This window comes from Syngnathus typhle, linkage group LG18 (assembly GCF_033458585.1).
Source record: "Syngnathus typhle isolate RoL2023-S1 ecotype Sweden linkage group LG18, RoL_Styp_1.0, whole genome shotgun sequence".
NCBI classification, from domain to species: domain Eukaryota; kingdom Metazoa; phylum Chordata; class Actinopteri; order Syngnathiformes; family Syngnathidae; genus Syngnathus; species Syngnathus typhle.
Window position 1 is genome coordinate 4,344,774 of NC_083755.1, and position 16,171 is coordinate 4,360,944.

The following is a 16,171-nucleotide window of genomic DNA, read 5'->3' on the forward strand; positions in this document are numbered from 1 at the left end:
AAGGAACCTTTCAAACCGAGAACAGAAGAATCCAAAAAACCGAGTCGTTTGAGTAATTAGCTTCCGAGCCATTTATGATGTCACAAGTGCGCCTTAGGGAACATTCTGTTAGGAAGCTGTTTCCTTTCACTGTCTTAATATATGAAGGACAAGCCTGTCTCTGGACACACACAATCTGCAAGTGAAGGACTCACTGGAAAATGAGCCCCGCCCCCCCTCCTGTCAAGCCAACTGTCAATCAAAATGACTAATGAGCATTTGATTACATCACTGGACCTCTAACGTTGAACTTGGGACCTTTTAGCCAGTCGAAAAGAGAGACGCAAAGAGGATGCAAAGATGGAGAGAGATAAAGACGTGGGAGATAGTATGAATGAGGGAGGGGAGGCGGGGTTTAACGAGTGAGATAATAATGAGGCCACGACATCCCCGCACATGAAGACTTGAGATGACAGATCTGGTTTCCATTCAACTCTGTTGGGGGCTTCCTGACTGAGGAAAAAGGGGAGTGAGTGGGGTGGGGGACGAGGACAAGATCTAAATTCCCCTCAGCTCTTCCTCCCTGCATATCTGCTCTATCTGCATCTTCTCCCTGGCGGAAAAGGGAACACCACAAAGTCTATTGTGCATATCTGTGACGGCCTCCTCCATCCCTCAAAGCGAGCGATAATCCGAGACAACGTTCCATCAAACCATGAGTCATAACCTCTCAATCTTGGGACCTCTTGAACCTTTTCTGGCATCTTGACAGTCTCCTTAGCCAAAAGAGCGTGTTTTGTCATGTGTATAAATTTGGATATGCAGAAGAACCTGAACGAATCATTTTTGAATGGTATTTATAATTTCCTATGTGAAGCAAATTACCTTAATGTTGGAAAACGTAAAACAATACGAATCCTTATTTCCATCAACAACATCACATTTTTTTGTTGTTGTTGTTTCACGTATGCCCGTAATCTTTGAAAAGATCACCATCTGTAAAAGATTATTGAAGTTAATACTTCATAGCCCTTTTTTTTAGGGAATTTAGAGCTACATAATACAAGACATAATCCCACCTAAAAACACAGGTAATGCAAGACCAACTCAAATCAACAATGGAAAGAGCAGAATAAGCAGCGGGGAGAGGATTAGTAATACACCATGGGAACGACAAGCGTTCTGGAAACCTTAATTATCGGGGGGAGGTTTTACATGCAAGGAAGGAAGGAAACCAGTGAGCAAGGAAGGAAGGAAGCAATGAATCGCAGTAATAAGGGAGACCTGCACAGAAGAATCCGGGTGTTCCTAATATTCTGGCCAATATGGCCGCCCCATTGGTGAGCTTGCTCATAGGAAACCTTTTCTAAAATCTCTCTGCTGTTCTTATCTGTTTCTGTCGCTCATTTTTATCGGAATCATCTGAAACGAGGGAAACGAGTTTTATTGTCCATGTTTTGCGATTGAATGTGACTATTAGTAGCATCACAACCGAGGTCAAAGTATAAACTTCTAAAAGCTATTTTGTTTCCAGAGCCAAACATGACTCCCCCATGGCCAGACAGACTGTTGTTGCTATTACTTTAACGGCACAGCCTCACGTTAGCAAAAATTGCTAATGTTATGAGAAGATGTGATATGATGACAGAGCGTCGCAGAGTGTTCTTTCAATCAGGTCTGTCTGAAGCATTTGTTAGTGTGTGTGTGTGTGTGTGTGTGTGTGTGCTCTCTCCCACTCCACTCCTTAAATTTCATTGCTCCAGGACTCGATTCCTCGGCACAAAACACAGACTATTGCTTCCTCCCGTTCTTGCCTCTGTTCTCCTTCACCCTCCGTTATCCGTCATCATTCAAATCTTCCCCGTCACTTTGAAATTTCGTAGACTCTTCAAACTCGTCGTTTTCTCAACACCGACATCCATTGTGTGACGTCAGACTACAAGAATGCTTCCGCTGTCCCAGACAGCCTATCGATTACGGAAAGTTATGATAATATGCTCTCCTGAATCCGCGAAATCTTTGAAAGGTTTGGTCGAAAAAGATAATTTAGAAAGCAGTGCAGGTGTTATGCAGAGGAGCAACATCTGCCCATGTTGTGTCCGACCTCTCAACTCACTCGACAGATAAGCTCCAGTGATGGATCCGAGATGTCACCAGGTTAAACTCGGCCTATCTATCACGGCTTTTCGCATATGTGCGAACGGCTTACGCTCGTGTGAGCCACAAGACGGATGGTTCGCACATTTCAGGGTCCAAAGGTTCTTGAGGGAGCGTATCAGTGGGAGGAGAAGCAGCAAAGAGATACGTGGAGAGGCCGTAGGAATATATATGAATAGTGAATGTTTATTTACAAAATTAAAAAGTATTTATGACCGAATCGTTTTGAGTCTGGTGAGTTGCAGTGAGTTCCGAGCCAAATCTTCCAATAGATATTTTGACAACGTCAGCAAAACAAAACAAAACAATGCAGCCCTCCTCTGTGTGGTTTTCATTTACTCTCCCAAAGCTTTTCAAGTCACTTTCATTAGTGCATTGTGCTTCTTAGCAGGCATTAAAACAGCACCTTTTGAATACAAACAGTGTTTTTCGAAGAACTCAAATCCCCCACCCCGCACAATCAGCGCTCAATCCCATTTTCCCTTCGCTCTCGTCAACAAATATACCTCGTTACAGTTTTATGCTTATGATGCTTGCATTGCGAGTTTGGCTTGTGCTTGATTTTCCAGAGCTGTTATTAACTCAAACACTGCCAGCTCAGTTAAAATGGACGTCTATTATCGTCATTGGCAGTGAATGAGTTGATTATCCTCTCTGCTTAATTTTCAGGGACCTATCAAATAAAAAGCGGTACAATTGTTAGGTGAAGCCAAAATGCACGTTAATATCAAAAAGCCTCCATAGAAATTCTTTGCCATCCTGCTCTCGTTGGAGAGTATTTAGCATTTGAAAAGACCACCCGTGAGTTCAGGAGGGCTTTTCAGCGAGGCGTTGCTTTAGAATATTAATTGTCTTTCTCCCCTTTTTTTTTTTTTTTTTCCCTGGGAAAAGCGGCGGCTCCTTTCATTGAGTCCCCAGTTCTGCATAAAGGATGCCGAAGAAATGTGAAGGAAATAAAAAAAAATTTGCATACACTCATCAATAAAAAAATAAAAATAGTCCAGCTTGCTTATTTAGGTCTTAATAGTTCAAAATTTCTATTAAATTTATAATGAGTGGTTAATTTTGCCTGTAAAATGTAATGTTGAGTAATTATGGAGATTTTGGCCCGTCATCAAGTTTATTATATGTAAAAGTGTTTTTTAAATTAAGCCCCACATTTTGATTGGGATTTGGAAAGAGATTTTACTCCTTGGATCCAAGCCATCTGACTCACTTCTTTTTTTTTTACAAATTTGCACTCGCTCCCGAAACAAACAATACAAGTGCATGCTGGAAAATCCTTTTTATTCCAAATCATGAGTTGCGCTATTTATCAGGAGGAACTTGGACTGTGCTGCAGATGAATTTGAAACTCAATCTGCATGTCGGCAGATTGAAATAATCAATGAAGTTACGCTGCAGTGCCTCTTGCATAAATGTCTCTCATCATGGGAAGAAGCGTTTTTGTTCCAAGCCTCATTGCAGGAAGGTACAGATAAATGCACCCCACTATAAAAATCAAAATATTGTCAGCATTTTTATTTATTTTTTTCCCCCTTACTGCAATAAACACATCACAATAGCCGCCCCTCCCAAAAAGCCTCTTACGGGCCCCACGGCGCCTCACCAGCTGACACGAGAGAGAGAGAGGAAGAAAATAAAGTGGGAGGCAAAAAGAAAACAAGGCTGCTGGGAAAACAAACACAGGCCGATTACTTGGCACTTGTCCGTTAACTCTTTCCTGGTGTATTAAAACGGTGTACCAAATCACGACATCAATTTGTGTTTAATAGCATTTTCCTTTTTATTGCAAATACAGATACAAAAGATTCTTTAAAGACAGCAAAAGTTGAGGGTGGGGGAAGTTGATACTGAGAGGTGAAAAGAAGCAAAACATATACACTGTAGAAACCTTCCAAATGATATAATATTTTCCAGTTCTTTCAGCCTTAATTAAAGACAATTCACAAATAACACATTTTGTAAGAGCGACCACCTCAACCTCACAAAAAAAAAGGCAAATACATACTTCATTTAAGTAAGATAAATAAAAAAACAAAGACGATTACAGCATGTACCATTTTGTATTAGTACCTCCTGGGTTTTGAAATCCAAATGAGAATGATGAGATACGCTGTGTACATTATAAAAAAAAAAAATAGTAAGACTAGAATGCAAAATCTTTCACAATAAAATTAAAGGAAATAAATAAATAGTATGTTGTTTTTTTTTTTTTTAAACAGGGGAAGGCTGAGGAATTGGGTTATATCAGCAGGGGACAGCCCAGAGGTCAAAGGTGACTTCCTGTAGCTGTCAAACACGAGCTGCTGGACGGTAAGTGTAATCTCAGCTGTTGGCACACACACACACACAGGGACGCGAACACACACTCGCACACACAAAAGAAGGAGAAAATGAACTGAATTGAAGGCACGGCTTGACTCTCCTCAATGTTGCTTTTCTAATGTTGCTCATACATGACATAAAAAAACCATCATTAAATGTAAATTGGAATGGCACATTAAGAAATTAAAAAACAAAAATGAAATACAACAGAAAGCAGACGGATTTAAAATACAAGCCTTTTCATTTTTCCCCGACAAATAACCTTCATAAACAACCTCGTGGGTTACAAACTACCAGCGTATGAAGACAAAAACCAAAAACAGTACCTACAGAAATATTAACAATCAAATCCTCACAGAGGACTTTCTCAAGTCTTTTCATCTCTTCTAAAAAATATATATCTATAAAGATTCTATCACGGTACAATAGCAAGGCACGGCGTGAGCCAATCACGAGTCCGACTCTCCTCCTCGTTGACTTCAAGTGTCTGATTCAGGCGGGACGTCTCGTTGAAATAAAGTGTTTTGGGATGCATGTATTTGGCTGTACATGGGTATTGGGGTGGGGGGTTCAGGGTCTGGTGAGCTGGGTGTAAACCGGCGCCTGCTCCCAGTGCTGGGGGTTGCTCTGGGGGATGGAGGGCACCCCCGTGTTGTCGGTGATGGGCGTGTACATGGGCCTCTGGCTGGGGCTGCTCATGTAGCTGAAAGTCGAGTAGAGGCCCGAGCCTTGGCCGGCCCCCGCGTGGGTGTAGAAGGAAGCGGCGCCCCCCTGGTGGTCGCTGAAGTCGTACTGCTGCGCCCTGGAGATGGCCGGGTACGAGCTGGGGCTGTAGTGCTGCAGATTGAAGGGGCTGTAGGCCACATGCTGCGGGGAGCCCTGCTTCTCGCTGACGTGGCTCGGGCTAAGCTGCTCCGTCTTGATCTGGGTCCTGTGCTGAGCCTGACCCGCCTCGGAACCGGCGTTGCCCCCCAATGTGGTGAGGGTGTGCTGCTGTCCCTGCTGGTTCTGGCTTTTAGGCAACCAGGCCGCTCCCGCCGACGGGCTGACCGGAGCGCCGCCGCTGATGCTGTAGCTGCCGGTGTAGGCGACGGGGGTCCCCGGACCGCTGACGGAACCCGGGTAGCCGTTCGGTGGGAGGTACTGGTCGAACTCGTTGACGTCAAAGGTCTCGATGTGAGAGATGACGTCGCTGCTCAACTCGCCGATGTCCACGTCGCGGAAGTCGATGTTGAGTTGCCGCTGGCTGGTGCCGTCAGGGAGGGATCGGAGACCCCCTTCGCGCTTAAGGTCCATCTTGCCTGAGTTGACATCAGTTTTGGGGGTAGTGGGGGGAGTCGGGGGTCCCTGTGAACCTGGAGGATTAAGGCACATGGTTTATATGCAGTACTTGTCAAGCAAGAAAAAAAACACACCCACTTAAGACTAACGCTGGCTAATTATGTTGTAAAAAAAAAGCGGATTGATTGCATTTTATGACATCACTAATTAGGCCCCGCCTTCTTACCATACACGCAAATGTACTGCAGTCTCTGTGCTTTAATTAAATTTTATGAAATTATTTTATTTCTTTACATTTGATTTTACTATATTTTATCATGTTTTAATTTTAAATTAAAAAAACATGTCACAAAGTGCGGTGACACATTAATGGCATTTTATATATTTTTTAAATTAAATTAATATAACCTATAAATTAACTAAGTCACCAATTTCACTGTGCATATGTTAGATCAGCTAAAAAAAACTTCTCAACCCCGAAATTTTGAAGCCACGCTCACCTGAGTGCTCCCCAGGAGAATGCACCTCTCCCAAACTGGAAGCTGGAGAGTCGGCTTGCTGCAGCGCTTTAAAGATGGCATTAGGAGAAATATGAGTTTGCTCGCTGCCGTCCTCCCCTTCGTTTTGTCCGTTCTTCACCGACTTCCTCCGCCTTGGCTGGTACTTGTAATCTGGATGATCCTTCTTGTGCTGCACGCGGAGGCGCTCAGCCTCCTCCACGAACGGCCGCTTCTCACCCTCATTGAGAAGTCTGTGCGTCAAAAAAGCAAGTCAATAAGTCACGAGCCTCTTTTGAAACGTGCCGTAAAAATAGACGATATCAAACTTACCTCCAAAGTTTGCCCAGCGTTTTGCTGAGTTCTGCGTTGTGCAGGTGCGGGTACTGGTCAGCCAGCTTCCTCCGCGCCGCCTGAGCCCAAACCATGAAGGCGTTCATCGGTCTCTTCACGTGAGGCTTGTTTTTTGTAGATCCGTTTACGCGCACCGGCATGGGCACAAGGGTCCAGTCGTAGCCCTTGAGCACTTGAGATACGGCGTCGCGTATGCAAGCGGGGAATTTATCGTCCTCGTCCTTCTTAAATTCGCCCAGCGCCGCTTCCACTCGGAGAAGCGCGTTCTCTGACGGCCGCGTATTTTCGGTGTCGGAACCGGAGCCGGATGGGCACGGGGAGCCCGCGGAGTCCTCGGACATACTCGGGCTGGGCGCATCGGAGAGACACTTGTCTTGTTCCTCCGACATCTTCAGGTAGGGGTCGAGAAGATTCATACGAAAAACGGTTTGCTGCCAAGCTTACGCGTAAAACAGGAACCGCTGGCGACTCTTGTGAAGAAACTTCTTCTTTAAAAACCACCAGAAGAAATCTGGTCTGCAAAAAAAATGTCCCTTTTTTTTGGCGTAAAATGGATTTGGAAATAAACGTCTTTACGCACAGTCATCCAAAGATCAGTGCGTCAATCCGCAGAAAAACCAAAACTTGTGTGGATCAAATATATGGAAAAGTTCTCCTTGCTCGTCTCCAAATAGAATCCCAGAACGCGTGAGTGCTCTGAACGGCAAAGTTGTGCGCACACTCACTTTATAAGAGCGTTACCATGGCGCGCAGGAAAGCCTGGATTTGATTGGTGGGCAGCGTGTGACGGAAACGTGAAGGAATTTGATACCATCACTTTCTCCTCTTGTGCACCAGCAAACACACGCACACGCGCGCATGCGTGCACGCGCAAATGCACCACACGTTGCACACCAGCTGCTAACAAATATCCAAAAAGAAGCCCACAGAAGAAAATTGCAATTGATCTAAATTCACTTTATTATGCATGTTTATAATTAATGTGCCTAATATAATAGTTGTTTAAAATGTGTCATGTAATAAGGAATCAATTGGACTGTTGAAGCAACTTTTAATTCTAGTACCTCATATTTGCCAATAGGGGGCGACAATAGTCAGCCAGAACCCACTAAGACTTTCTCCTTGGAGGGAGGATGGAGCTCCCCAGACTGCTGCAGTGCAACAGTTGCAGTTCACAAACACTTTTTTTTTTTTTTTTCCTGCTGATAGATAAAATCAGATTTTTAACCAAATCTTCCCATTTTCTCTTCTTCATCCAAATGCTTTTTAATATGCATTGTCTCTTCTAACTTTATTGAACCTGCCTTGCACACGCCCCATTTGATTGTTTATTATGCTTAGTGGAGATGTGGAAATGTAAATCGGGCTTGGAGCTAATGTGGACAACATGTGCTACCTGAAGTTACTTTTAATAGTTTGCAGATGTCGGGTCATTTCGGTGTGGCCGCTTGCAGATTACGCACACCCTCGAGCTTTTACTTTAACACGCGCTACGAGCATTTTTAAGATCTTTGCGTTTAACACAAATAGGCTAGCTCGTCGCAGTCGCGCGCGCGCTTCGGAATGTGACGCCAGTTTGCTCGCCAGGCGTCAGAGCTGCTTGGAAAAGTCGCTGTTTACTCTCCACAAAGTAAATACGGCTAATGGAGGTGTGCAAAGAAGAAAAGCAGAAGGAGGGAAGGGATGAAAAGAATCAGACAGGGTGGGAGTGAAGGTAAAATGTAGTTAAATAGAAGAAAACAAATCAACAAGGAATCGCGAGAACACGTATGATGCCTCGACTGTCAAAATTTACAAGGCTTATAAAACCCGGCGTCAGCTTAAATGACCTTCCCTCCCACAGAACGTCCGTTTAAATGCAGCAACATATGGCTGAACATACTTCCTCTCATCCTCCTCCACATGCCACACAGACCCCAGATCAGCTTTGATAAAAAAAAAGAAAAAAAAAGTTGCTTCCAAAGTAACTTTTTGCAGATGCGTGACTGATTAGATTTGTTTGACAAAGCTTTCGAAAAAATCCGTCTGCATTTCTGCGGTGGCTATCGGAGTCAATTTATATCCCCTAATGTACCCCTTGAGGCTAATTATTGGACGTCAAGGTTGCTGGATGACAATCCCTAAGGCCAAAATGGTGGATGCTACCAAAGCTGAGAATACCAGGCGGCAAGACGGAATGACGTCTTGGGAAACTTCTCATCTTGACTTGAAGCTACAGCGTCAAAATTTGAGCAAACACTGAGAGTCAACTGCTAAACTCTCTCTGCTTTTCTTTCAGGGCCGCTTTGCATTTTACACTCATGAAGAAGAAGACGACCGCAGCTCAGGTTTCTATTTTATGTCTTTTTTTTTTTGCTCCGTTGTCCAAACTGTCAATTTTTTCATCTCGTTGCTTCTAGAAAAGCCCGAAAGGTTTTCTGTCGAAAAAGCCGAGTGGCTCTTTTTATGACGTGTATTGAAATACCTAGGAAATGGAGAGAATTTGAGGAAAACATCTCAAGTCTGGGTGTGTGCAGCCTTCAGATAGGTGCGATATGCCATTCTTAGAAAGTCTGACGTGATGAATGGCCGCCTCGAGCTTGCGCGCAGCTGTTCCGCCCTGATCTGAGCGTCTGAGCACCGGGTGTTTGTTGACACAACGTCATTCAGCATCTCATGTTGTTTGAACAACACTTAGAGAAGACCCGGGCAACTCCCCGTGCGGGAGGATGACACTGTTGACCATCCATCATTTCACCAAATCGTTTCTGTCTGCCTCCACAGCAATCCAAGTATTATTTTAGCGCTCCCTTGTTGGAGTGAATGAGGAGTTTCATTTCAAGTGGCTTTGCTGCCATCTTGTGGTTGAAATGAGTTGAGCGCTTTCATTTGGACAAAAGTAGTGCTTAAACCGGCAATAATTTTGGGTACCACTGACCAAGCGTCCCTAATTAAGTCAGCGGCGAACTATGAAATCCAAATGATCACTTTATGTCTGCTCACTTTTTCCCCGGCAGCTTGACGCGCCGCTGATTAAAATAGGCGCATTAGTCGATCAAACCGCACCGTACGAGCGGTAGGGAAACCCGATCCGCTTCGGCCGAGTCCATAAAGCCACAAAGGAGTAGCGTTTCCCCTCCGAAGATATGACTTGTGCAAACAGGCCTCGCTTTAACAATAACAATGGTCTCAAGCAGCCGGGCCAAGCTAACTAATGACAGATCCACACCTTAATGTTGAGCGCTTGTTTGGGTTTAAGTGAGGGACGGCGTGCGTATGCGAGAGGGTGGTTTTGGAGGGGAAGAATGGCAGTTGTCAGCAGGTGGCTCGTGCCGCTGGAAAAGCAGGCCACGTGCGATGGAAGCGGAGATTGAAGGAGGAAAAACTCTGACGCAGCGTAACGCTACTCGAGGCCCGGCGGCGGACGATGTCCAACCATAACGGGGCGGCGCGTTGAGGCAGCTTACCGACGCTCTAATGAGGGCAACGCGGACTTTTTTTGCCTCGCGGCCAGAAGGGTTTGATTTCCTTTTCTTTCCTCGCTGTCTACAGATCAAGCCGATGGTAACCGGAGACCTAAAATGTTTTAATCGAGATAAGACTTGCGGGAGAAGAAGTCTCTAAAGCGTCCACTACAATTTTCAGCTTTACATGATGAGAGAAGCTGTCATTGACCTCCAAATAAATACATTTGATATGTTAGGGCTCTCTTTTCGTCTACCAGTGAAAATGAGTAGTTTTTGTTTTTTTTTGTAGACGGGTGCAGCAATAGAATTCTCAGCAAGGATGCTAAAGCAGCAATGAGATATCAAAATCTGTCAAATATTGCAAGTCCAGGTCCAGAAAGTAAAAATCATGCCATATTTTTGTTTTTAGCCACAGTTGCTTGGACGAGCTTCCTGAGTAGAAGCACCTGCGGCTAAAGCTAAACTCTTGTGTTTACCGTATTTTCCTCACTATAAGGCGCACCTGAAAACTTCCAATTTTCTCAAAAGCCGACAGTGCGCCTTATAATCAGGTGTGCCTTATATATGGACCAATATTGAGCCACTACAGTAGGCATGTCCAAAGTCCGGCCCGCGGGCCAAACGTATATATCTTATATATGGACAAAGTTTTAAAATGGGTCATTCATTGAAGGTGCGCCTTATAATCCGGTGCGCCTTATAGTGCGGAACATACGGTACTTGGGTTTGTTACGTCTTGCCAAAAATTGCCAAAATTGCCAATAATGAATTCACCATTTTCAATGAAAGGTACTTTATTATATTTTTTAGGGTTTTCGAAACACCAAATAACACATGACACTGTTGTGGGCTTTCCTGCTTTTCATGCCACTCGGGGCAGTGTGGTACCTGAATGTAGAGATTACACAGAGGTGAGTGTTTCTTTTCTTTTCTTTTGTTTTTGTTGTTGTTGTTACTGTTAAATGACCCCTCAGCTGCCAATGCAGAATAAATCAACAAGCTACACACAAGAAAGAAGGAGAATGTAAATATTTGCATATGACGCAACTTGGACAAAAAGAAAGATGGATGGAACAAAAATGGAAGGCAATGGACACTGAAAAAAAACCCCCAAGTGAAGCGACAAAGGTAAGCACAGCCATGCTGTGGATTTTTCATATTGGGGAAATTTGAAAATATTTTGTGAGATTTATTAATGTATTTAAATTGAAGGGGGTCATGGAAGTTGCAACACTTTGACAAGTTGACATATTTGGACATATATGTTCTATTTCAAATGAAATCCAAGTCACTTGAATTAACTTGAAATATAAAAATTTACCCCGAAAACACAAACATCCACCACAACACAAAGATCTGTCATTTTGTATTGCATGTCGCAGAAAATGAATAAGGTAGGTTCTACAAACTTGAATCAAAATGTCCACTCTGAAACTTTGTTTGCTACATTTAGACTCAGGAACAGATGTAAAACTTGATTTTCTTTTATTGGATAGTTTTCTAAATCCACCCCAAAAACACAAACATCTGTCATTTTGCATTGTATGTCGCAGAAAATGAGTAAGGTAAGTTCTGCAAATGACTAAGGTAGGTTCTACAAATGAGTAAGGTAAGTTCTACAAACTTGAGTCTAAAATGTCCACTGTGAGACATTTAGGCTCAAGAATAATGTAAAACTTGATTTTCTTTTATTGCATTTTTTTAAATTTATTTAATTCCGATTTACTGATAGCGTGAGCCAGCATGACCCACGGTAGGAACTTGGCAATGGAAAGTGGATGAAGTTCTGGGCGTCGTTGGGAAGTAATGAGGGATGTTGACTCTTAGGTGACGAGGGTGGGCGGATGTGACCACTAAACGAGACGCTTGCCAGGTAAACACGGCGCCATCGCCATGCCAGTGTGGTCTTGTTTGTGACGCAGTTTGGAGGCGGGACTTTTTATCGGAAGACACTGCAGACGATGACGTGGATACGTGAGGCGATCGGATTTAATTAACTAGCAATTGTTTTGTCATTGATACCGTGCCAATGACAGCCGTCCCTCGGGGTCCCCTCTAGCCTAGGGCCCTAACTTCCCGGGTTGCCTGCTCTGTCGCGCTGTCTCTGATTGCAGCAGTAATTGATTGTTTTGACAAAAAAAAAAAAAAAGAAATAACTGAGTTGTTGTTATGAAATTGCGCCCCCCACACCACCCCTTCTCTGAAACCCGCAAGCGAGTGGCGGAGTAGCTCAGGACCGCATGCAACAGTCAGCGCTCTGTCTATCTCATAGGCTCATTGAGTCGTGCGGTTTGGCAGGTCCGACGACGACGTAGGTGGTTCCCGGTGAAGATATGGAGGCCTGTGTGTGCCCCGGCTTAAGTATTCACTTTCGCTTAGCCATTAGGACACGCTACACATTGAAATAGTGTGAGTCGCCACGGAAAGTGGCCAGTCTGAGTCTTTTTGGCGTTTGTCCTGCAAACTCAAATTTAATATTCTAATAAGAGAACTCTTTTGGCTGAGCTAATACAAATAGGCCGGATAAGTGCTCGCTATAGCCCGTTCACGAACAGGCCTCGGTTATTGGGTACGTCCAGCTAAACATATACAGTAATGAGCGCGGCTCGATATCAAAGGCCCACGTGGATTTTAAATGTTGGCAATACGGGATGTTTGCTTGGATTGACCGCTTTTTAATCAACTCATTTGGGTTCTGTACATAGTGTTAATGCAGAGGCAAAACATAAGCTAAAACCTTTTGACGTCGGTCTGGGTAATACGGATTATGGGGGGGCTTAGACAACTTCCCAGAAGACACACGGCGCCCTGAAGGTGTTTTATCGCACAGGCGCCCTTTGTGCGACACCCTTGCCGTCTTTCGGGTTGATCTGAGGAAAGAGGTCAAGTTGTCGATGTGGTTCTCCTTCCTTCTATTCGACTCGAAGCCTTTTTATTTGAAAGTATCCATTGAATTATCATTTTTTGGTCATTTTGGTATACTTTTGAAATATGATGGCGCCAGAGACCGAATGTTATCCGCTGATAATATCTTATAGTTGCATAATATAAAGAGCTTCATTCACGGGAGTCTTCAGCAGTTGAGTTTTCCCTTTGCAAAGATATTTTTCAGTTTATTTCCAATGTTTACCTTCTTCCCTCCTGATGGTAAAGTATGCAGCCTATTAACAGTGTGGTTAAGTAGCTGGAGAGTTGGTATTAATTCAGAGTACTCTGACGCGCCGCCAGCCTCGTCCTGTGACGTGATGCGATGCGCCGTTGAAAATCCCGCACTTCAATGGCGGCCCCTCGCTAGGTGCCAAGTGATTTTTATCTCTGGCTAAACAGTCACCCTTCCAATCGGAGCTCTCTTAGGAGCATATGAATACACTTTACACTCACGCGAAGGAAAACAGGTAACTTGAGAGCAGGCTTGGAGCGAGAGCAGAGCCTGCAGGTAAAAAAGGGCTGCAGTGTGTCAGCGTACGTGCGTGTGTGTGCAGGGTGTCACTGTAGACTTGTTCACACTCACCGTGTGTCTGCGTTCCAGTAGAACTTTCAAGTTGGACGCCCTGAATGTTGACGAGCAGATTTAGTGCTTGTTGCAAATTTTGGAGAGTAGTGCTAGTTGAGAAAATATGTCATTTATTCTTTTATTCAACGTAAAGAATCGTAATTGCCCGTAGGTGCCACAAGATGGCGGCAAAGCGGACATTGTTTTTCAGAATAATACTCCTGAACTCACTTCAACATAGTTATTTGTTAAATGCCAAAGCACTGCTTTTGTCGAAATAAATCTTCAACTCATTCATGCGTAGTCACAAGATGCTAGAAAAAAATCGGAAGAACAACAAAGACCGCTACGTTAGCATCTCGCTATCCGTCAGTTGGCTAATTTCCATCTCTAGTTTATACAAGTGCCAAAAATTACATACACGTTTTACAATATTAGAAACCAAAAATCTCATTGGAAATTCTGGGTCGAAAGTTAAACCCAGTGTGCTAGTTTGTCAATCTTCTGGCTGCACATCAGATGAAAACATAGTTAGGAACTGCCTCTATATACTTTATTTTAACCTTTATGCACTAAAATTGTTAATGGGCCCAATCTGACCTTTTTCATTGACACGTGGGAGCTGCTCAGGGCGACAGGAGTTTTCTTTTCTCCGTAGCGCCGTAACAGAGGAACGTTAAACGCCTTGTTCTAAGATAACAAAGGCAGAGACGGTGTTTCTGTTCGGAGCGCTAATGCGAGCTCGGCTTTCACCATATTTGTCAGATGTACGTACATAAATCACAGCGCATTGCAAAGTTGTATAAAATCCTTTTTTCAACGCGTCGAGTATTTTGCTTTGCGCGACATGGAAAGTGGAAAGTTTATGGCGGCTTAGAAAACGTTATTGAGGCCCAAAGGAGAATTTATTGCAAAGCTTCTACTAAATCATTTCAGACAGACAAATATACAAATACAGCCCGAGAATTGTTGTAGTATGTGTCATTTTCTTGATTTTCGATACCGGTGCCGATTAATCATCGCCTTAATTAATCGTGGCTATTTTTCAACTTCAGCACTTTTGTTTAATTGCGCGTGTGGAAAAAAGAGAGCAATGGAAGGCTGCCTAGCATGGAAATTTTGTGTCTGGAGTGAAAACCACCAATGTTTCAATTGCGGACAAGGTGAGACGAAGCGTGTCAAAAACCTCTCCTCATCAACTTCCATTTATTTTATTTCAGATTTATATTTTCACATGCACGCGCGCAGAAATCCGTAGTCATATATCTCTGTCTTTCATTCGCTCTCCTTCTTTCAACACTCCTGTTTATTTAATTTTATTTTTTTTAGGGGGGGGGGGGGGGGCAAGCCTTCCAGGTAGCGTCACACTCATAATATTTGGAGTGGAGGGCAATTTATTTTCTTTTTATTAAACGCTGATTAATATGCAGCGTCGGGAGCGACTAATGCTGCGGGGTTTCGTTCCCTCGAGCCCGCCTCGTTCTCTGAGGTGGGACCTGCCCGCAAATGGGCTGGCCATTTACATAAGTCTGGTTTGGATGAATCGAAAAGGACTCATTTTCCATGTTCCTTCTAGTACTCTCTTCTACTGTCAAGTTCTTTCTTGGCTCCGAGATCTTGGAATTGTCAAGGCGGGAATGTACTAATTGCTCCGCTTTTGAGATTTGGCATAAAGTCCCCGTGTGGTTTCTATTAATTAGCCAGCATTAAAAACGTGATGGACGACAAGGGAGGAAGTTGAGCACGACGTTAACAATGCCGGCGATCTCTTGATTATTTCAACCCGCTTCCTTCTTTCCAAGCTAAGAACATTTCTTAGATGAGGACCCGGTAGGCAGAAATGACTCAGGTCGTCACCGTCACGTGAAAGCTGTCCTGGAACAACTTTGTAAGCGTAGAACATGCTGTTTAAAAAGGCCTCAGAGAGATGCCCTGTCATTTCCTGCTGGAAAAGCTGATCAATCATAGCTCAAGGAGAAAAGATGGCGGCTTTGGCAGGTCCGAGCAGAATGTTGAGTAAATGCAAATTTGGAATTGTATTTAATGTAATGTTTGAATACAGTAAAAGATAACCAATACATATAAATAAGCGAGATGACATTCATGATTGTGTACAGAGTAGGAACCCATTTTTTTTTTCTTCTACATTTAAAACAACACCTCGCGCCAGCCGCTCTCCATTTCCACCCGCTTGTCATTTATCAAGCGAGCACCATCATAAGCGTTTAGGCTGAACACAGAGCAGGCCACAGTAGCACCGAGAAGGAGTGGCAATCCAAATGAGCCTCTAACGAAGATGAGTTTATTTCCATAAGGAGGAATTATTTCATTTGTTTTGAGTTAGAAGCATGGTCACGTGTCAAATGAAACTCTTACCTCAAGGCACCATTGTATTTGGAGCACATTGTGACACATTGACACTTTAGGGGCCTTCATGGTTGCTGTCAAGAGTCCTACATAAAAAATATTATGGAACTACTATAGAATTTTTCTTTTTTAAGAAAAGGAAAATGTATTCCCGTCTTTTACTTTATGGGCTTTTAAGAAGTTTCCCATGGGTGGCATTCATTTCTGTGCTTTATTTGTGGAAAATCTATTCTTACTTCACAAATCAAGATGGACCTTTTTAGTCCTGC

The 16,171-nt window shown here is 43.6% G+C and overlaps 2 protein-coding genes across 2 annotated transcripts in view; one reads left to right on the forward strand and one right to left on the reverse strand.

Annotated features, from left to right (window-relative positions):
- The window catches only part of LOC133171420 (bone morphogenetic protein 4-like), a 124,737-nt gene that overhangs the window by 23,052 nt on the left and 85,514 nt on the right, over nt 1-16,171 (forward strand). The window contains exons 8-11 of the mRNA XM_061304784.1: nt 4,362-4,452; nt 8,875-8,923; nt 10,853-10,953; nt 11,029-11,170. The gene's annotated coding sequence lies outside the window, so the exon portion shown is untranslated. The remainder of the gene's footprint in view (nt 1-4,361; nt 4,453-8,874; nt 8,924-10,852; nt 10,954-11,028; nt 11,171-16,171) is intronic.
- On the reverse strand, nt 4,251-7,284 carry LOC133171419 (transcription factor Sox-9-A-like). Its single transcript, XM_061304783.1, has 3 exons — nt 6,576-7,284; nt 6,246-6,496; nt 4,251-5,819 (listed from the first exon to the last, which is right to left on the reverse strand). The coding sequence occupies exons 1-3, from the start codon at nt 7,010-7,012 to the stop codon at nt 5,035-5,037; spliced, it is 1,473 nt and encodes a 490-aa protein (XP_061160767.1). The 5' UTR covers nt 7,013-7,284; the 3' UTR covers nt 4,251-5,034.

What these genes read in the sequence shown, in the direction of transcription:
- LOC133171419 (XM_061304783.1), bottom strand. Translation starts at nt 7,012, where the DNA reads ATGAATCTTCTCGACCCCTACCTGAAGATGTCGGAGGAACAAGACAAG. An exon ending in ACGCTGGGCAAACTTTGGAG is followed by an intron (nt 6,497 to 6,575) that starts GTAAGTTTGATA and finishes TTTGACGCACAG; the next exon opens with ACTTCTCAATGAGGGTGAGA. An exon ending in TTCTCCTGGGGAGCACTCAG is followed by an intron (nt 5,820 to 6,245) that starts GTGAGCGTGGCT and finishes TTAATCCTCCAG; the next exon opens with GTTCACAGGGACCCCCGACT.